Source organism: Ambystoma mexicanum, chromosome 11 (genome assembly GCF_040938575.1).
Source record: "Ambystoma mexicanum isolate Mex_15411 chromosome 11, UKY_AmexF1_1, whole genome shotgun sequence".
Classification (NCBI taxonomy): domain Eukaryota; kingdom Metazoa; phylum Chordata; class Amphibia; order Caudata; family Ambystomatidae; genus Ambystoma; species Ambystoma mexicanum.
The window spans coordinates 354,202,899-354,223,933 of record NC_090934.1 but is presented as its reverse complement, the minus strand read 5'-3'; the positions used below and the strand labels follow the sequence as shown (position 1 = coordinate 354,223,933).

The following is a 21,035-nucleotide window of genomic DNA, read 5'->3' as shown; positions in this document are numbered from 1 at the left end:
CTGGATGATATACACTCTGTTCACCAAGGCCAAATCCTTGTCGTAATCCCCCGAGAGTGGGAGGAGGATCTGAGCATCATCTGCGTAGTTCGTGCAGGTGATACCAAGATGATACAGATCATCGAAAAGGGGCTTGGTAAAGATGTTGTATAGAGTGGGCGAGACGCAGGACCCTTGTGGGACACCGCAGGCGATAGGTATGGGATCAGCCGCTGCTGAGTTGGTGGGACCAATCAACTCCAAAGTAAGCCACCTTGACATCCTCTCGAAGCTGGTTGAACTTCAACTGCAGTTGCTGCTGGAACCGAATAGCCAGGGAGAGGAAGAGATTGTGTGTGTTGCTTTTAAGTCGGCCAAGAGCTCCAGGAAGATCCTCCAGACTCCCAGGAAGCAGGACTGACCGAGCCCGAGCCACCTCAGAGTGCGGGACCGCAGATGCAAGGAAAGCCATCTCAATAGCCCAGAGTCCACGGTGGTGCTATTTGCTGAGACGCGAGGAGCTAAAACCGGGAAGTGCCACTGAATAGAAGTTGGTCCTTTTCTGTCGCTGATCGTCCCACTGCAGAGCAGGAGTCCTCCACACATCCTCCCACTTGTCCCCACGACTGAGGCCCAGGAACACAGTATCTCCAGAGCTGCACAGTAACGGAAGTCAGCCAGACACTTTTCTTCTAACCAAAGGTGCTGTACTGCTAACAGAACTTACCTTTTGTTGTTACCTTACTTGTTCTCGGTTGAGACCCGTCTTGGTTGCTCTTTAGAGTTGCTAACAGCTTCTCTGTTCCACAAGCCTAACCAGCTTGTGACCCTACTTTGATTTCTTCTTTTGTACAAAGACTTCTACAAACATTGTGCAAGACATTTAACCTACCTTTAAGAAGTGCTTCAGTTCACCTAGACTTTTGCCCCAATTGACTTTGGCCTAACCTGGCTCCCTGAATGACTTCTTCCCTCTGACATTGTGTTTGGTCTTCCACCCAGGAAGGGGTAAACTAACTTTGCATTGGGGTTGTACAAAAGTTCTTGCCTGCTTTCAGAATATTTGTTAGAGCTCTTGTTCTGTTGTTATATAATTTTTCTTTGACAAACTTTGATTCTAAATGCAAACAGTGATATATTAATGTCCACAGTGTCCTAGTTACTAAAGTCACCTGAGGATGTAGGAAGTGTCTGTGTGCCATCCTAAAAGGGTATTTACTGATTTAGGAATATTAAGCGGTTGTATTTTTGAGTGTATTTGTGCGTTACAATTATATTGTCCCCTTCTGAAGAAGGCTTACTCAAACTGACTGTTAAATGAATAATTGTTTAATCAAGAAAACTTGTGTTTAAGAGTTTATTTGAATACTTGTCACTGTGAATCTCCGTGTAACCCCTCCCCCCCTACAGCTCACATTGAGCAGCCAGGCTCATCTCAAGAGGGGTCAATCACGCTACCGACCTGTGTAGTACAGACGTATACCAAAGGTTAGGTTCCTATTGCCAGGGGGTCAGGGTTGTTGTAGTGCACCCACAGGGTACTGCATACAATCTTGCCTAACAATAAGTAATGTTAATAATTTAGAGCATGAAAAACTGGGGAAAGCAGTGTACACATCAATCGAATTTAGTTTAACCTGAAAAAGCCCAAGGTATATTTATCAGGCGTAGGAAGTACAAATATCCTAGTTCATTATACTGCAACAATGTCTTAACCAATTCAGATGCACATCTTAAGTCTTAAACCTTGTTTTGTACAGTCACAAGCTCGACTAATTTCCTAAATATATGAAAAAAAGCATTCCTCATTAAGTTAATTCAATCCCATGATCACAAGCACAAATGTAAAACTAATAACACTCTGAATTACCGGAAATGAGCTATACCTTACCTTTCATGCATTTCCTTAGCTTCCCTCTCTTTTCGTTTTATTTCCAACTCTGCAAAGAGCTTCATCGTTTGTTTGTACACTGCTTGCTTGAACTATAAAAAGCAAAATGTTAACCATTAACGAAAGGCATTTCTAAATCAATTGAATGAAACTAAAAATGTAGACAGAACATCAATTATCTTTTGGAAGTGAACATTTTATAATCCCATATTTAGGAGTCTCATTTCCATATTCAATGCAACAGAAGTTGAAGGATAAAATGATCATATTTTAATCTACGATTGCAAATAAACATATTTGCTGCAGGTGTATTAAAGGAATGGTGCGGTCAGAAATATTATTGTCCCTATGGTTCGGCCATGTGTTTTTAACCATAAGTCGATCAATTGTACAAACATTTCCTATGCACCTTACCCGAGTTTTCGCCTCTTGAACACAAGCAAAATAAGGCAGCAGGGCGTGGCCATCTTGTCATAATCTTATCACTTGCCGCATCACCCTGGGTGAGCTGCCTTTGCAGCACTAAATCATATCCCCGCCCCTGAGCCTGACATCACTAGACGCGTACCGCCCATTTCACAACGCCAAAGCACGTCTCGCGTCAACATTCTCTGCGCTTCAGCCAATGACGGGTCGCCATGGAAATGGCAGGACGCCTCTTTCCTCAATAAGTATAAACAGACAACACACAGCAGCAGATTTTCTATTCCATTCCTCTCACTTTATTTCTTTGAATATTCTGTGACTCGTTTCTGTGCTCTGGTCAGCTACCTTCGTTGCTTGTAGCCTGTGTGAACAGATACCAGTACCATCGCTATAAATTATTTGTGTACCACACAATGGCAACAATAATGCCCTACCTGTCCGAGCCCGAGTATTCCAAGGAGGAATTACTGGAAAGAGAAATATGTGGAAATGATGGGGCTTCGAACAGCAGTTGGGAGGACGATTCAACAGATGAAGAGCCTGGGCCTAGTCGTATGGATGGTGTTTCCAACTGGTGTGCCTGCAATCGGTGCGCGCTAATGCCAACCGAGGAGGAGAACTGCTGCTGCGATGCTTGTCCTACATATCGCAAGGCGATCCACAGCCGCAATGCGTTACCGAGCTGCCAGACTTGAGGGCAGCCTGCCTCACACGGTCCGTGTTGAGGATTTTGATGGTGCTTATGCACAAACTTCACGCAACAGTTCACCCTCGTAATCTGAGTAAGTATACTCTGGTTGTGATGTCAGTTAGGCCACTACTATTTCATGGTTGTCGCCTATGTTCTCGTAACTTCAATATATCATCGTCATATCAGTTTAGTCTTGCAATTCTCTAGTAATAGTCGCATAAAAGTCGTTCAATATTGTGGAGTGTCTAGTTAGCATTTGTCCTGGCAAAAATGACATTTGATACAAGAATTGTCATTGACAACTAAGGTTTAATACACTTATATTGGTCATTTAAAAACAGTTTCTAACTTTCTTTTTCACAGGTGGTGCAGGCTGGTGGCCTATCGTTCGTTTACATGGTGGCTTCATGGGAGGCTTGGACACCACGTTCGACGAGTAATACCCGCCTGCGTCGTTGGTGCCATTAGAGAAACTTTCCCCAGTGACAGCGGTCAGTACAAGGGATTTTCCCTCGCTGTGCTGCAACCAGACCTTTACAATGTGTAGTAGTTTTGTGCCATCAAAATAAGAAACCAAGTAATACACAACATATTTTTTTATCAATGGTTGTTTCAGTTTTTAAGTGAATCAAGTGTGTTTCCATTCAGCAGTGTTGACGTGCCTTGTCTGCACGCCTCAGGCCCATGCATCCCCCCTCCACTATCAAAGGCAGTTTGCACCAGTGGATGTGCGCTGGCAAGGGGTGCTGTCAGGGGCGCGAGCGGCCAAGGTACCAAACACCATGTACACTTCAAAGCTATCTTTCGCGCAGGGGTCATTGTTCACAAGGCCTCCTCAGACCCCATGTCTCCAGGCAGGCTCCGCTTGAAGCAGGCCGCGCCCCTGCAATCCACATAATACCATGACATATACACGTCATTCATTCACAAACACACCCCTTTTTGTAATTCTTTATAAACCACTTGATATTTATCATGAGAACATCTTTGAGCACTGCAAGTCAACTCGTGAACGTGCTACCTGAGAACCATGGTGACAATGCTAATCTGCTCTTCGTCGTGTTATCTGTGAACTTCTGTGACCGCTTCGAGTGAACTCGTCAGTGTGCTACCTGTGAACATCTCATTGTTCTCCTGCCACTAACTACTCTGCTTGCTGAATCTGTTTGTTGATCAAGGTAAGGGCATGTATCCTAATTATATCTCCTTCATTTGTAAATTTCTATCTATTTCGAAGTAACATACTCAGTAGTGCTATGTTCATTTGTCTCATTGCTATTGACTTTCATTTGTTGTGTTATCGATTTATCAATTTTTATCAGTGTCAATTGGCATCGAATTGCATCCTTCGCGGACCGTGTCTATAGCATAAGGAGGTTTCCTTTTCATGCACGATAGAACATTCAAGGACGAGTAACATGTTCTGATTTTCAACACACATCAATGAATTGTTTGGGAATGTTATCCTATAATACAGCCGCCCACGCTGCACTGGTTTTGCTGTGGTGCCCAAAAGAAAGCGTGCAATGAACAATGTATGGTCCAATTCCTTCTTTCTCACATTTTTATGTAAAATATTTTTTCGAATAATGTTTTATTTTGCAGAATTTACAACAATGCCTGCATGTTCTATTTTCGGTTGCCCTTCGAAGACCCATGACAAATCTGAAGGCATTACAATGCATGTATTCTCCAAGACTGTGGATCGAATAAGAGAATGGGTCAGATATTGCAGATATCCACCGGAAGAGCTTGAAAGTAGAGTTAAACAAGTCTTGGAGGACAAGAGGGGTCATCGATAACGCATCTGCAGCCTGCAATTTACCCCGAATATGTACAACATATCCTTGTACACAAAGAAGAATCAACTGAGAAAGACTCGAAAATTGCTCCCAAACGCTATTCCGACTTTATTCGTGAAAATGCCGCCAAAGGTGAGTGACGCTTCTGGATTTAGCTTTACGCCTGTATTTTCGGTGTAAACGTCACTTATACTTTCGATATTTATATGATTGAATAGCTGTTTAAATAATGACTATTTTGCTAAACATCAGTCCTTGTTTTTGAGAACCCTCAGAAAATTGATTTATGGGCACAGATAACTGCTATATTGTGCATTTACATAAGCTTAATTTTCTCGTATTCAGTCTCCTTACATGCCACTTTTTAATGTTGGCATTTCTAAATCGATATAATACTTTCCCTTTACAACTCCATGACTATCCACTGAATATGAAGCAACAAGATTCAACATCCATGTCTTGCCTGGAGTCATCAACCACTTCGAGCGCGTATCAGGTAATCTTACCTAGCTATTCTGTTCCAGACTGGTTTTATGCACGGAATTTTAGATAATGTGATCATATTTTCGCAACGCATCATTGCTTTACACAATGTTTATCGTGGTTTGATATGGATATATTTTTTTTCCGCGTCCCAATGTGTGTTCAATTTCATCCTTACTAATGCAAGTACTGCGTTTCAGGGAGATGCTGAAGCGGCCACTACAATTACAACATCCCTCATAGTAGATCCAGTGTCAGAGGTATGGGTCTTGACAGTTCAATTGAACGAGATAATATGATCATATTTACATATCGTGTAAATTGTTTTACACAAGGTTTCATTCGTACTTTACTATTTATATGTACCTTTGTCGTCTTTCCAAATTGTGTGTCCAGTTCCCAATATTTTAATCCATACTAAAACAAGTACTGTGTTTCAGGGAGATGCTGGAGTGTCCTCTACAATTACATTATCCATTGTAGTTGATCCGGAGCCAGACCTTGTAGTTGATCCGGAGCCAGAGGTATGCGTACTGACAGTACCCTCTAATGAAAAAGTCGGTCTAATTATATGTGTAATGCAAATTACTTATTTTAAATGGATACTCTTTTTTTGTAGCGATGTATACAAGATCTGTATATTGAACAGGAGGCACGTGGATCTGTGTTGGTGCGCCAGCTTGCTGATGGTGTTAGAGTAAAGAAGGTTTCAAAGAAAAGAAAGAAAAATAAGGTTATAAACAGTTTATATTTTTGGCAATTGTTTTGTACTGAGGCCTTCATTATATGCTTTTATTAAATGTAAATTGTACAACACTGTATGTTGGATTTACACTGAACATCCCTTTTCCTATCTGTCCTGTAGTTGCCCGATGGAGTATGGACTATGCAGACACAGACAGCGATACAAATGACAGATGCTGCTTGCCAAATTGTTTTCACCATGGATGAACTATTAAGTGAGGCGCGGTGTGTTCACACTGGAGATGCCTATGTCCAGTGGCCAGAAAATGAATTTAATGTGACTGGCGAATCTAGCCAAGTGTTTTTGGACCATTACTACAATGCGCCTGCTCCGCCAGATGAAGATGAAACAATGTAGAGAAGATAGTTTTACATTAGTCGCAGAGCACTTGACACAATCGACACCCGCCAAAAAAATGCCCCCCAAAAAATTTATAAAACACAACAATACTGTACACTCCAAGTTTCTGAATCAGATAAGACCCTATTGCAATGGCCCATAAACACAACCTACAATCACAGGTAACATTGATGTTTTCTCCTATCCATGGTCAATTAACAGATGTTGAAATGACAGACTGTAGCATCAATACTATTGACCGACGAACTAGACAAAGATATCAACTATAGTATGTCCAGTTTGGCTGATATGTCCACAACGGTTCAGTCCGAAACAGTGTTGCTGGATGGGATGACAGTCTAATAAAAGAGGCCAAATACATAGTATTCGACAGCAGCTTGATGGAGATTATAAAGATGCTGAAATGTCTGTATTCAGTGGGAGGGGGAAGTATGTGGGAAGCCATTGGTGAACGTGACTCGTCCAACACAAGGCAGTAACCTCAAAATACATGCAACCTGTGAAAAGTTACATAAAACATTTTCATGGTCCGCTCAAACGATGCCGGGGAAACTGCCAGCTGGCAATCTACTGTGTGCAGCAGCTTTACTTTTCAGTGGCTCTAGTTTCACAAAGTTATCCAGTTTCTTTCAGTTTGTGGGACTCCTTTTCATTTCGAAAACGCAATACTACAAATACCAACGTGATTATCTATTCCCTGCCAATAGTGAAGCTTGGAAAATTGAACAATTGGCTATTCAAAGTACATTCTCCAAAAAACAGTTCAGGCTAGCCGGCGATGGACAGTGTGACAGCCCCGGATTTTCTGCTAAGTACTGCACATACCATTTTCAGGACATGGAAAGTAAGAAAATTGTGAGTTCGGTGGTCGTGCAGGAGTCCCAATGTAAATCCTCAGTGGCCATGAAGAAACTTGGTTTTATAAAATCATTGGAAGATCTACAATCGAGGGGAATGCAAATCGACCTCATAGCCACAGACAGACGTTTCAATAGCCAAGACAATGAGAGAGCAGTATCCAAATATTAAACATCAATTTGATGTATGCCATGTTGCCAAATCAATCAATAAAAAAAATCTCGGCTGCAGGGGAAAAAAAAAAAAGGTTTGGAAAGTATTTCACAATGGTCCCAGTCTTTCAGCAACCATTTTTGGTGGAGCTCCAAAACATGTGATGGGTCTGTGGAAATTCTACTGGAAAAATGGCGGTCACTAATTCACCACTGTTCCAACGTTCACCACTGGACAGAAAACCAATATTTCCACCAATGTGAACATGGCTCTTTGTCCCCAGAGCAGGCACGGAAAAAGAAGTGGTTGATCCCATCTTCACCTCCACACAAAGCCCTTGAGAGGATTGTGTTTGATAAAACTCAAGAGATCTGAAGAGACTGAAGAGTCTCACCTCCTAGAACACCTCCAAATATCCTGTGTGACAGATTGTGAGTATCTGAAGAGACTCACAATCTGTCACACTGCAGATTTGGAGGCGTTCCACAATATGTGCCTAAAGTACAGGCCAAAGAGATTGCATTTCGGCGTCCAAGCGATGAAATCTAGGACTTTACTAGTAGTGGTATTAGCGCATAACGAGAATGTAGGATGTGAACAATCTAGGACTGCAGGAAACTTAGGGATGCTTCGCTACACTATGGCCTTTACGAAAAGAAGCAAAAAATGGGTTGTCAAACCAGTATATGAGGAAATGGAATTCGATTTTTTGAAAGATCTTATTAATGTCGTAGAGATGCATACTCATGGAATTGCGCATGTATCTGTTCAGAGCACACATACATTGCCACAAAACATTCCCAACGTGCAATGTCCACCCAAAGCAGAGCTCTTTAACAGTTTAAATCCCGGTACAAATGATTACCATCCGTTTTTTTTGTTGCCAAAAATGTTTTTATAACATGTCCAAATAAAGTATGCAATTTGTCTTTTGAAATCTATCCTTCGTCTGTTTTAAAAAAAAAAAATAGTACAATTATTGCAATTGCTTTCACATTTCACAGTTTAGTCGAGCTACTGTGGGACCTTCATTTTCCGTGTTAATGACCAATGGATTACAGTGTGTAAGAATCTTTGGGTTTTGGCAGTTGCCTTGCCATAAAGTTCCCCAAACCGCTGAATATCTGCTCGTCACACAAAAGGGATCAGACCTAGGCTACATAACATACATACAAGAAGTACTGACTGTGAAAACATGCTATGGGGTAGGAGGCCATGGGATAAGCAGAGGTGGGCCTATTCCTAGACACACTTTGACTCAGTTTTTGTGTTATATCGACTATCATTTTGGAGTAGGGGGCATTCTGTCATTGGCAAGTTTCCCCTACTCCTCAGCAGCGCCACGAACAACGAGCAGCGACAGCCCCCAATTCTTTCCTCCAGTGCCTGTGCTTCAAAATTCATGTTCTCATGGATGCATTGACACGGGATGTTGCAAAGTAAGAATTTATGTTCATTGCGAGTGAACATCACCAGCTTTTAATTTTTGCTTGGGAGCTGGGAGGCCATGCGTCCCGCGAACAGTATAAGGTTCTATTGTTTTTTGACCTTGAGAGACGGGGACCATTCCGAAAGGGATGGAATTGAAAGGGGGGGGGGGGGAGGGTGTAATAACGTATAAGATAAGGTTGTCCATTCCGAAACTGGACCTAGTTACATGTAAGTTCAGTTTATGAAAAATCGTTGACACGAACGGAGGAGTCTGCATTACGCCAAGAGAATGGAAATGCCGAATATAATGTAAGTTTCTCTTTAGATGATTTTATACCAGAACTAGTCGAAATACGAATAGCTGACCGTTATTGCTGGGTTACATTGTACTTGTTCGTTCTGTGTGGCATATTGCAATGAAGTTCTAGTACAACCTTTGTGTGCTGGTCTATCTACCGGGCACATGGGCAGGCCAGCATCGAGACGCATGTAGACCACCACTGGTTACCCCCTGGTTCTACGCTAATAAATCATTACATTGTGTGTGCACCTCAAATTGTTTCCTCAGTTTACGCATTACGTTTAGAGCTCAACATACTCCATTGCATCTTTAGAAGCAAATAGCGGAGTACTTTGATATTCCACGTTGTATTCTCTCGGTTCACATTGTGTCACCTCTGCGCTAATAAATAAAATGATTAAATGTAATAAAGAACGGCTACTGAGACCCATTTCTATTTTTATGTTTTGCAAACAGGTACATTGTGCCATTCTGCGATTGTCATCTATTCCAGACCCCGATCGATGGATTCTTCAGTCGCCAGCTGCAGCTACATGTCAATCACTGGATTTACTTGACCATTTTTTGGGACGATAGACAAGGGCCAATATGCCGCTACGCGGTACCAGCGATTAGGAGCAACATAACCTTTACGGTGGTCTAGTACCAAGTTGATGCACCAGCCTTGCAATTCACCGTGCGACCGAAGTGCTTCATTTACCCAAAACAAACACCCGGTGTACCAAAAAGTAACAGTGCGTGATTCTCGATAAACATTTGCGGATCGAGAGCAAAGAATAAAAAAATTCCATTTTGATTGAATATGTAGGGCGCTGAATGTTATCGAAACATTTAATGTGAAATAAATGTACTTTAAAAGGAAACAGGAAGACTGTACAATTGGTAAAGTACAGTTTCATATTCCTAATTGTGACGCACTGTGCGACGATGTGTGTTTTCCGGGTTGTGCGTCAAGTCGCGTAGGTGACGACTGGGTGCATTTGGCTACGCTGCCCAGTAACGTCACAGAGAGGCGGAGAATATCAATGATTTGGTGATGTCAGGCTCAGCGGCGGGGGATATGATTTAGTGCTGCAAAGGCAGGTCACCCAGGGCGATGCAGCAAGTGATAAGATTATGACAAGATGGCCGCGTCCTGCGGCCTGATTTCGCTTGTGTTGAAGAGACGAAAACTCAAGTAAGTTGCATAGGAAATGTTTGTACGATCGATCGACTTATGGTTAAAAACACATGGCCGAACCATACGAACAATAATATTTCTGATCGCACCATTCCTTTAAGCCTTTCACTGCCTTTGGACATATAGGAATGTCGGTTAAGGTGACTTTTTCGAAGCGGGAACTGTTGGGTGTCTAGAGTAGAGGGCAGCAACCTTTGGCTCACCAGGTGTTTGACTACAACCAACATCAGCCCCAGTCAGCATAGTTAATGGAAATGAATTCTGGGCGAAGTAATCCAAAAGATGTGAAGAGCCACAGGTTGCAGACCACTGGTCTAGAAAAACATCCTGCAGCATTAGGCAGTTATTGGGGAGGTTTTTCCACAACCCTTTCACAAGGGGAGTGAAGAGACCTATCCTGATTGGAAGAACAAGGGGTCCATCAAGTAAGACAAAAACATGCTCAGTGAGTGGCAAAGCATTCATGCTTCACTGTTAGCAATGGATGGGCTGGTAATAAGTCTCACATATACACCACAAAATACACTAAAAATATATGCACACATTTTTTAGTATTGCATTAAGGTTGACACTGTCAAATCAGAACCTTAAAGTATATATATATATATATATATATATATATATATATATATATATATATATATATATATATATATATATATATGGGATACATTACTCACCGTAATCATATTTCTGATGCTTGTATCTGCTTAGATTCACATGCTGTGCATAGGCCGACATCTAGTGGAAGCTGCGGAGTATTACAGTTTGTTTTTCGAAACTCGAAAATGGGCGTCGACACAGACGTGCCAGTAATACTATCCCTAGTGTGACGTCCACTGTACCCAAGATCCCTCACGCGTCTGGGATCCTCAGATTGTATTTTTTTTTCTGACATGAGGAAGCATGAGGAGTAGCGTGAGTACAGATAATCCAAGCAGATAGACAGAAAGGTAAGACTACAAGCAATCATGCGCCTTCTCTCGGAGGGGAGGAAGGGTGGGTCGCATGTGAATCTAAGCAGATACAAGCATCAGAAATACGATTACGGTGAGTAATGTATCCCTTCTGAGGCTTGTGGAATCTGCTTAGATCACATGCTGTGCATAGATTAGCGAGCAGTACCCGAAGAAGGAGGTGGGATGTGAGAAGGGTCATGAGCAAACAGGTGTCTTAGAACCGCTTGTCCCACTTGTGTATCTGTCTTGGAATGAGTGTCAATGCAGTAATGCTGAGTAAAAGTGTGAATAGAGCTCCAAGTAGCTGCTTTGCAAATGGTGTCGAGGGGAACATTTGCAATGAAAGCCAGAGTGGCACCAATGCCTCTAGTAGAATGGGCCCTTGGCGTAAAAGGCAGAGTTTTTCCAGAAAGAGAGTAACACAGCTGTATACAGTTGATAATCCACTTCGAGATCGCGCCTTTAGAGACGCGATCCCCCTCTCTGCCTGTAGCTACGGAGACAAACAGTTGATCTGTTTTTCTTAGCGGTCTGGTCTTATTTACATAGTAGAGGACCGCCCTACGCACATCAAGGGTGTGTAGTTTCACCTCAGCCGAGCTTTGCGGGTTCTGGAAGAAAGCCGGAAGCTCGATGGACTGGTTTACATGGAATTTAGATATGAATTTAGGTGAGAACCTAGGGTGTGTGCGTAAAACCAGATTGTCTTTGTGGATAATAAAGAAAGGATCCTGCACTGACAGAGCCTGAATTTCACTGACCCTTCTTATGGAGGTAATGGCTACTAAGAAGGCCGTTTTATAAGTCAGGTGTTTGAGACTACTTTTATGCATGGGTTCGAAAGGGGGGCCCATGAGCTTAGCTAGCACCACATTGAGGTCCCATCCTGGCGGTGGGTTCGAAATAGGAGGGTGAAGTCTCTTTACTCCTTCCATGAAGGCTTTAACTACTGGTACTTTCCACCACGATACTTTGTTATGGGATGTGGTGTAAGCCGAGAGGGCTGCCAGGTGTACTTTCAGAGAGTTAAAAACCAACCCTGCGTCCAGCAGGTGGAGCATGTATGTTACCACGTTGGAAGGGGTGCAATCAACTGGGTTGATTTGTTTATTCTGGCACCAAATAACGAATCTTTTCCACTTGTCAAAGTAACAGTGGCTTGTGTTTGGTTTCCTGGATTCTTTTAGGATGTCCATACACCTCTGTGGTAAATTGAGATGCCCAAACTCTATGACCTCAGGAGCCATGCTGCCAGGTTCATTGAGTTGGGTTCCTGGTGCACTGTTAGACCTTGTTGCTGGGACAGTAGGTTGTACCAGGCTGGGAGTTTGATGGGCTCGCACAGCGCCATCCTGCGTAGGTGTGGAAACCATGGTTGTCTCGCCCACATGGGAGCAACTAGGATGAGCGTCATCGATTCCTTGTTCATCTTGTACACCACCTTTCTGATGAGGAGTTGGTGGAAAAGCGTACGCAAACATCCCTGACCAGTTCATCCACAGGGCGTTCCCTTGGGAGTCTGGCTGGGGGAACCTGGATGCAAATCCTGGGCATTGTTTGTTTTCGCTTGTGGCGAATAGGTCTATAGTGGGGAAACCCCACTGAGAGAAGAGATCTTCTACGATCTCTCTGTGAAGGACCCATTCGTGTTCTTCTGGAAGGGAGTCTCTGCTTAGGGCATCCGCTAGGGAATTGAGCTCCCCTGGAACATGTTGTGCTGATAGGAAGATGTTCCGTCTGAGTGCCCATATCCAGATTTTCTGGGCAAGCTTGGACAGATTTGGCGAACGAGTCCCTCCTTGTTTGTTCAGATAGAACATGGCTGTCGTGCTGTCCGTCCGGATCTGCACCGACAAGTTTAGTAGATGGGGCTCGAACGCCCGAAGCGCTCGGAATACTGCCAGAAGCTCTAGCAGGTTGATGTGGTTCTTGGCTACTGAGTGAGACCAGAGACCCTGAGCTGTGTGGTGGAGATGGTGAGCTCCCCACCCATTCAGGCAAGCATCTGTAGTTACCACTGCTTGTACTTCGGGATCGTAAAAGGGTTTTCCCCTTGCGAGATTCTCTTTTGTCCACCAGTGTAAGCTCTGTACGAGTGTTGGCGAAACGACCACTAGATCGTCCCACTGACCACTTGCCTGAGACCACTGTTTCGCCAACCATTCCTGCATGGGACGCATGCGCAGACGCGCGTGGTGGACCAGGTAAATGCATGACGCCATCATGCCCAGTAACCGCATTGCTTTGCGTACCGTATTTGTTGACCTGACTGATAATGTGGAATTTGCAGTAGTATATTCCGAATTCTCTCTTCCGAGGGGAAGGTCAACCCTTTCTGAGTATCTAGGATTGCTCCTAGGAACTGTTTAGAGGTGCTTGGCACCAGACTTGACTTCTTCTCGTTGATAGAGAAGCCTAACTCGTGGAGGAGGTCGATAGTCCTCTGAATGTTTGACATGCAAATTCTTGGGGTTTCCCCCGTTATGAGCCAGTCGTTCAGATAAGGGTACACTGGGATTGCCTCCCTGCGTAGGTGTGCAGCTGCCACCGCCAGTACCTTGGTGAATACCCTTGGTGCTGAAGCTATCCCGAAGGGCAGTACCTTGAATTGGTAGTGGCGACTGTCCACTTTGAAGCGCAAGTATTAATTTTTGGGGCTTGACATACTTGTTGGCAGGCCGTAGGTCCAATACTGGGCGCATTGTCAAATCTTTCTTTGGCACAAGGAAGTAAGTTGAAAGATACCCTTGTTTACCTGGTGTCCTGGGACGAGTTCTATCGCGTCCTTTTCTAGCAGAATGGCGATCTCCTCGAGAAGGATCTTCTGATGTTCTAAGGAGTGTATTCTTTGTCGTGGAGGGTGGTTCCGGAGACGCTGCAGTAATTCTATACAATATCCTGTGGACACTGTTGACAGCACCCATCTGTCTGAGGTGATCCCTTCCCAAGCCTGGGTGAAGTTGGAAATGCGTCCCCCTACTGGGGTTGCGTGAGAAGGGACCCTGAACTGAGCGTCACTGCTTTGGCGGAGGCGTGCCACCTCCCTTGTTGGGGCTGCCTCTGCCTCTTCCACGACCTCTCTTGTTACCCTTGCTGTAACTTTGGGTAGACTGCTGGTTGTTGTTCCATTGTGTACCCTGTCCTTGGGCATAGTTGCCTCTGTGAATTTTGGCCGCGTGGGCGACGAAAATTACTGTTCACCCTCTGGTTCGGGGGTTTGTTGGTAAGCTGGCCAAGGGATTTGAGAGTCTCGTACTCGTCCTTGGCATTTTTAAGTGCGTCTTCGACCGCTTTCCCAAACAATAGATCTGGTTCCACCGGCATGTCTATTAATGAAGCCTGTGTTTCTGTTTTGAACCCCGACTGCCGTAACCACGCATGTCTCTTGATAACAGTTCCTTCTGCTATCAATCTTCCTGCGTTGTCTGCAGCGTCGAAAGTTGCTTTTAATATGCAACCAGACACGGCTCTCCCTTCTGCCGAGATCCGAGCCAACTGGCCCTTTAACGGTTCAGGAGCAGAGGCTATGAGCGCCGCAACCTCTTCCCATTGATGGCAGTTGTAACTTGCCAACAGGGTGGTGGAGTTTGCAATCCTTGCTTGGTAGGCGGACGTTGAGGCTACCTTCCTGCCAAACCCGTACAGTCTTTTGCTCTCCTTTTCGGGAGGAGCTTCTGACGACGATAAGGGTGTCCCAGCCCTCTTCCGAGTGTTGGTAACCACTAGGGAGTCTGGTTTAAGATGACCTCTTATATAAAGAGGGTCAGACTGGGCTGCCCGAAAAAGTTTTTCGACTCTGGGGTTGACGGCTCTGGTGAGGTTAGGATTCACCAGGGATGGATCTATTCTACGTTGGATGGATTTAAGGATAGGGATGGTCTGAGCGACCGGCCTCCTCTCTCCCACCAACTCTTCTGCGAAGTCCCTTTCCTCCTGTACACCGTGGGTGTCGATGTGAAAATGTTCTGCTGCGCGAGCAAGAACTTCATTAAGGAGGGGTTGGTTATCAACTGGCGAGTCGGTAACTGGGGCTTCGCTCTCTACCGGGGAATCTACTCTGTAAATTTCCTGCTCATCTTCTACCTCCTCCAGGTCCTCATCCTCCGCATAGTATTCAGACCCAGTTCGTTCCTCCATAATTGAAAACTCCTGGTCCCCTTCAGGGAAAGGTTGTCCTTGGTATCTGGGGTGTGGAGTAGAGTATGGAGTAGAGTAAGGCTGCACCTCGAAGGGGTCAGGTCTTTCGACCCGGGCCTTTTTACTTAGGGGGATAGGATCAGAGGAGCCTGAGGGTGTGGCCCCTTGAGGGTCATACGAAAGGAAATGTTCTGGGTTTTTGTCATAAAAATCCGCTAAGGAAGACATCCTTGACATGACCCTGTCTATGTCCTCACTGGACCATTCTTTGGAACAGGGTATGACTTTAGTAGGCAACTTAGAGGACTTATCAAGGGTACCCTTGCTGGATGTTGATGTCCCAGTAGATTTATGTTTATCTGTCTGCTTGGGGTGGAAGGATGGTCTTACAGGAGTGGAAGGCTGAGCTTTCCGCTGTTTCCCTCCCTCCCCGTGCGTGGAAAAATGTTTTCCCTGCCCCTTGGAGGCCCCAGAGACTTTCAACGCCTGGCGCCGAGGGTCGGGAGAGGTATCTTGTTTCGAGCGTGGGGCCTCGCTGGTGTTAACTGCGCTCTCGGTCTCTTGGAGCGCGGCCTGGGGGTGGAAGTCGTCTTCGTCTTCCGACGATCGAACTTCCGTTAATCTAGGGAGCGAGGCACTCTTGGCAAGAGTGGATGATTGCCTTGCGTCATGAGGCGATCTCGATCGAGAGCGCCCAGAGGACACCGAGTCGGACCGTTCTATCCGTGCCTCTTTCCGAGAAGTCGACGTCGTCGAGGTTCGGTTGGACTTAGTGTGCTTAGTGTGTGTAGGTGTAGCGCTTGCGTCGCCGGGGGTCTTCCCCATAGCCGCCCTGCCGGACAACCTTCCGAGGTCGGGGACCTGCGCTCGGCAGTCTTTCGACGCCGTAATGCCCTCGCCGTCCGAAAGTACGGCGTCGCTGCCATCGCTGAAGGCGCCCTCCGCTGCCATGGCTGCCTGCCTGGCGTGGTGGGCCCAACGCTTTGTCGAACGGTCCTTAAGTGTCTTAGGTTTAAACCTACTACACGCTCTGCAGTTCGCTTCGGGGTGGTCCCTCGGCAAGCAGAGATTGCACGTGGCGTGCCTGTCGACCCAAGGGTATTTGCGGTTGCACTTGGGGCAGAATTGGAAAGGGGTACCCTCCATACGCACCTTGAGGCAGCGGGCTGGTAAGTGTAGGAAATATATAAGGTGTACCTATATACCAAGAGTGAAGAGTATGTACCACCCCCCACTCTCCCTACTTGCAGGGCCGAGGCCAGCGGCCTACTAGGCCCGGGCCGAGGCCAGCGGCCTTCCGAGGCCCAGATCCGTCGTGCAGCAGCCGACGGTCGATGTCTTCTCCAGCCGTCGTCGAGTGTCGATGGTCGACGTTGGGGTGGGGAAGGATGTCAATAAATAATTTTAAATTGCAATAATAGCAAAAGTATGGCTAAGGCCAGGGGACTCCGCAAGATGCTTCCGACCAGTATGGCGGAAAAAAACAATCTGAGGATCCCAGACGCGTGAGGGATCTTGGGTACAGTGGACGTCACACTAGGGATAGTATTACTGGCACGCCTGTGTCGACACCCATTTTCGAGTTTCGAAAAACAAACTGTAATACTCCGCAGCTTCCACTAGATGTCGGCCTATGCACAGCATGTGATCTAAGCAGATTCCACAAGCCTCAGAAATATATATATATATAAAGCAGAACAGTAACAGGATAAGGCACTGATGCCACTTCCCTCCAGGACAGTCCAACCGAACTGCTGCTTACTGGGCCTACATATGTTCTAACAAGGGAGTGTTAGGCAAAGTTTGAATGCAGTACCCTTTGGGAACACTACAAGCAACTATGACTATAGGTGTAAGCAAAAACCAACCTTTGGTAGAAGTCTGTACTACACAGACGGATCGGGAGCAAAGATCGGATCGAGTCTACTCTAGCCAAAAGTGCCAAAAAACTCACAGCAACCAATATCAGTGCACTACTCAACATGCCCTGTCTCAAGCCCCCCTTCTCAACAGACCCTAATACACTCGCCGATATATTTAAAGACACTATCACAAAGGCAGTCAACACTGCCGCCCCCGTAGAAAGCAAAAAAGAGAAAAAAATCCTTCCACTCCAACTCCTGGCTCTCAGAGGATCTTCAAGCAATACGCACAGACAAACGCCAAACGCTCAAGAACTGGCAACGTAACCCCAGCGACAACACAAAAGATATATTCAAAACCATAGCCAAAAAATACAAAGAGGCCATCTTCCTAGCCAAATCCGAAGCCTATAACCAAAGCATCACTGCGGCCAACTCTCAATCTAAAGAACTATTCTGTATCTTTAAAGAACTAACCATACAGCCCACTTGCCCAGATGAGATCATCAAGGACGAGGCCTGGTGCACAGGCATACAAACAGCCATGCTAGAAAACATAAACCTCCTCCAAAAAAAGATATCACACCACTACAACTCCTTACCTAAGCAAAGTTCATACGCACATATGAATCATAGTCTCAAAGCCAACAACATTCCCAAGTTCACTTTCTCCGAAATCACCAATACTAACTATCAACATCCTTCAACATCTCAAACCCTCACAATGTAAGGGTGACATATGCCCCCCCCAAAATCATCAAAGAATGTGTTGAGCAGCTCGCTCCTCTCATCACAGCGTTCATTAATGCATCATTTAGGACAGGCATTGTCCCAGACACCCTTAAAGAGGCCTGGGTGCACCCACTCCTAAAAAAAAAAAACACTTGACCCTGCAAACCCTAACAACTATCGCCCCATAACCACAGTTCCATTCCTTCTAAAATTACTTGACAAAGCCACCCATATACAGATCCAACACTACCTGGAATCCAACGCAATTCTAGGTAAGGGGCAATCTGGATTCCGTAAGGGACACGGAACCGAAACTGCCCTTCTAGACTTAAAAAACGAAATCACTAACATCCTAGACACAGGCAAGCTGCTCCTCCTCAAGCTCCTCCTCCTCCCTCACTCTTCCCTCCCTCCTCCTCCTCCTCCTCCTCCTCCTCCCTCCTCGACCTATCAGCAGCATTTGACCTAGTAGACCACGACACTCTCACCAACCACCTAACACACGCAGCAGACTTTTCCAATGATGCGGCCTCATGGGTAAGGAACAAGTTACTTACCTGTAACTGTTGTTCTCCAGCATGGGTCTGGCATGGATTCACATGCTCATGAATATTCCCTGTCGTCAGGCTGGGAATCCTCGGTAAAGAAAAAATCAGTATCAGTTTCGTTTCTGATCTGTCTTTCGTAGTAGTAACCAATCACCGATCTCTGCGTCATACTAACCACAGCCAATGACTGCCCTCTACCTAAGCCCCGCCTCTGGCAGCCATCTTCAGATTTGGTAGCACGTCAAGTGGCAGTATGACCAAGTGAAGAGCCGCAGATGGGTAGGCGGGAGGGTTCGCATGTGAATCCATGCCAGACCCATGCTGGAGAACAACAGTTACAGGTCAGTAACTTGTTCCTTCTCCAGCATGGGGTCTGGCATGGATTCACATGCTCATGAATAAAGAATACATAGCAGTACACACATGCACAACCACGGGAGGTGGCAAAGGCTCAACATTAAGCATTACATCTAACTCAACATTAAGCAATTCTTACCTCCTCACCAGGCTCACCTTAGGCGAACAGGTTGCGCAGCACTGCTTTGCCGACCCTGGACTCCTCCCTGGAATCCCGATCGACGCAGTAGAATTTCGTGAAGGTGTGCGTCGACCTCCACGTAGCAGCCCTGCAGATGTCCAGCAAGGGCACACCAGATAGGAACGCCGTGGTAGCTGCGATCGCTCTGGTGGAATGGGCTCTCGGACGGCCAGGCAGCGGTCGGTTTGCCAACCGATGACAGTACATGATACAGCCGGAGAGCCATCTGGAAATGGAAGCCTTCGAGAGAGCCTTCCCCTGATTGACAGATCCAAAGTTCACAAAGAGTTGTGACATCTTCCGAAAACACTTCGTGCGATCCACGTAGAACTTCAGCGCTCTAGCCACATCCAGCGAGTGCAAAGTCCTTTCAGCCAGCGACGAAGGCGACGGGAAGAAAACAGGCAACACCAAGGGTTCGTTGAGGTGGAAGTCCGACGGCACCTTGGGCATGAAGGAGGGGTGCGTCCTGAGCATAACCCTGGCTCGTGAAAAGTCAAGTACGGGGCCTTGCAGGAAAGGGCCTGGATCTCTCCCACCCGTCGTGCGGAGGTGATGGCCACAAGAAACGCTGTTTTCCACGACAAGAACTTCAACTGAGCCAAGTGCAGAGGCTCGAACGGAGGTCCCATGAGCTTGGTCAGCACCACGTTGAGCTCCCACGCCGGGGCCGGAGCCTTCACCGGCGGGAACGATCTGAACAGTCCCTTCATGAACTCTTTCACCAGACTATGAGACCACAAAGACGTCCGCCCCGTGGTTCTGGTGTATCGGGAGATTGCTGCAAGATGAATCTTGATGGATGCGTGTGCCAGTCCAGCTTTGGCCAGCGTCAGTAGTTACGGCAGTACTTGGGGAGCCGTAATCCGTAGAGGGTTAATCTTCTGTGCGTGGCACCAGACAGAGAACCTCTTCCATTTGTGTCCGTAGCATTTAAGAGTTGAGGACGCCCTGGCCTTTGCAAGAACCTCTCTGCAGTCGGCCGGTATGTCGTATCCTCCAAACTAACGCTGCAGGAGCCAGGCCTGCAAGTTCAGCGACTTCGGGTCATGATGGAGGATGGCGCCTCCCTCCCTGGAGAGAAGATCCGCGTCCACTGGCAGCTTGATTGACGGGGACGCTGACAAGTCCAGAAGGTCCGGGAACCATATCTGCCTCGGCCATGCAGGTGCGACGAGGATCATCCTGCACCATGACCTCTTGAGCTGGTTGATGAGCCGGATCAGCAATGGCAATGGAGGGAACGCGTATAGAAACAGGCCATCCCAGGGGAACGAGAAAGCATTACCCATGCTCCTCGGCTGGGGAAACCTGCTGGCGAACCTCCGGCACTTGGAGTTCATCGCCGTCGTGAACAGATCGATCTGGGGTGTACCCCACCGTCGGAAGAGGCGGTCCACTAGATCCTGTCGTAGTTCCCACTCATGGCACGAGCGCAGCTGCCTGCTGAGTGAGTCGGCGATGGTGTTTTTTTATCCCTGCCAGATGAAACGGCACCAGAAACATCCCTTGGGCGACGGCCCAATGCCACAGATCCTGCGCCTCCCTGGACAGGGCTGGGGACCTGGTTCCGCCCCGTTTCCTGATGTAGAACATGGTGGTGGTGTTGTTGGTGAAGATCCTCACCACCTTGCCCTTGAGGGACGGAAGGACCCAAGGGCCCAAAACACTGCACGGAGCTCCAGGACATTGATATGGAGGGACTTCTCCGTCGGGAGCCAAAGGCCTCTCGCGTGCAGATTTTCGGTGTGCGCTCCCCACCCTTCCAGGGAGGCATCTGTGGTCACTGTCTCCTGGTGGCCGGGGGTCTGGAAGTCCATGCCCGCCATCAGATGCGCGCGGGTGCCCCACCACCGGATCGCTCGTCGGAAACTCTCGTCGAGTGTGATCCTCTCCTCGAAGCTGCCCGTCGTCTGGATCCAGCGCGCGTCCAGGAACTCCTGCAACGGGCGCATCCGG

General features: G+C 46.5%; 1 protein-coding gene across 1 annotated transcript in view; it reads right to left on the bottom strand.

The window, feature by feature from the left end:
* DNAJC8 (DnaJ heat shock protein family (Hsp40) member C8) overlaps nt 1-21,035 on the bottom strand; it is a 285,178-nt gene that overhangs the window by 128,287 nt on the left and 135,856 nt on the right. Inside the window, exon 7 of the mRNA XM_069623065.1 lies at nt 1,871-1,962. Within this exon, the coding sequence (XP_069479166.1) occupies nt 1,871-1,962 (92 nt within the window). The remainder of the gene's footprint in view (nt 1-1,870; nt 1,963-21,035) is intronic.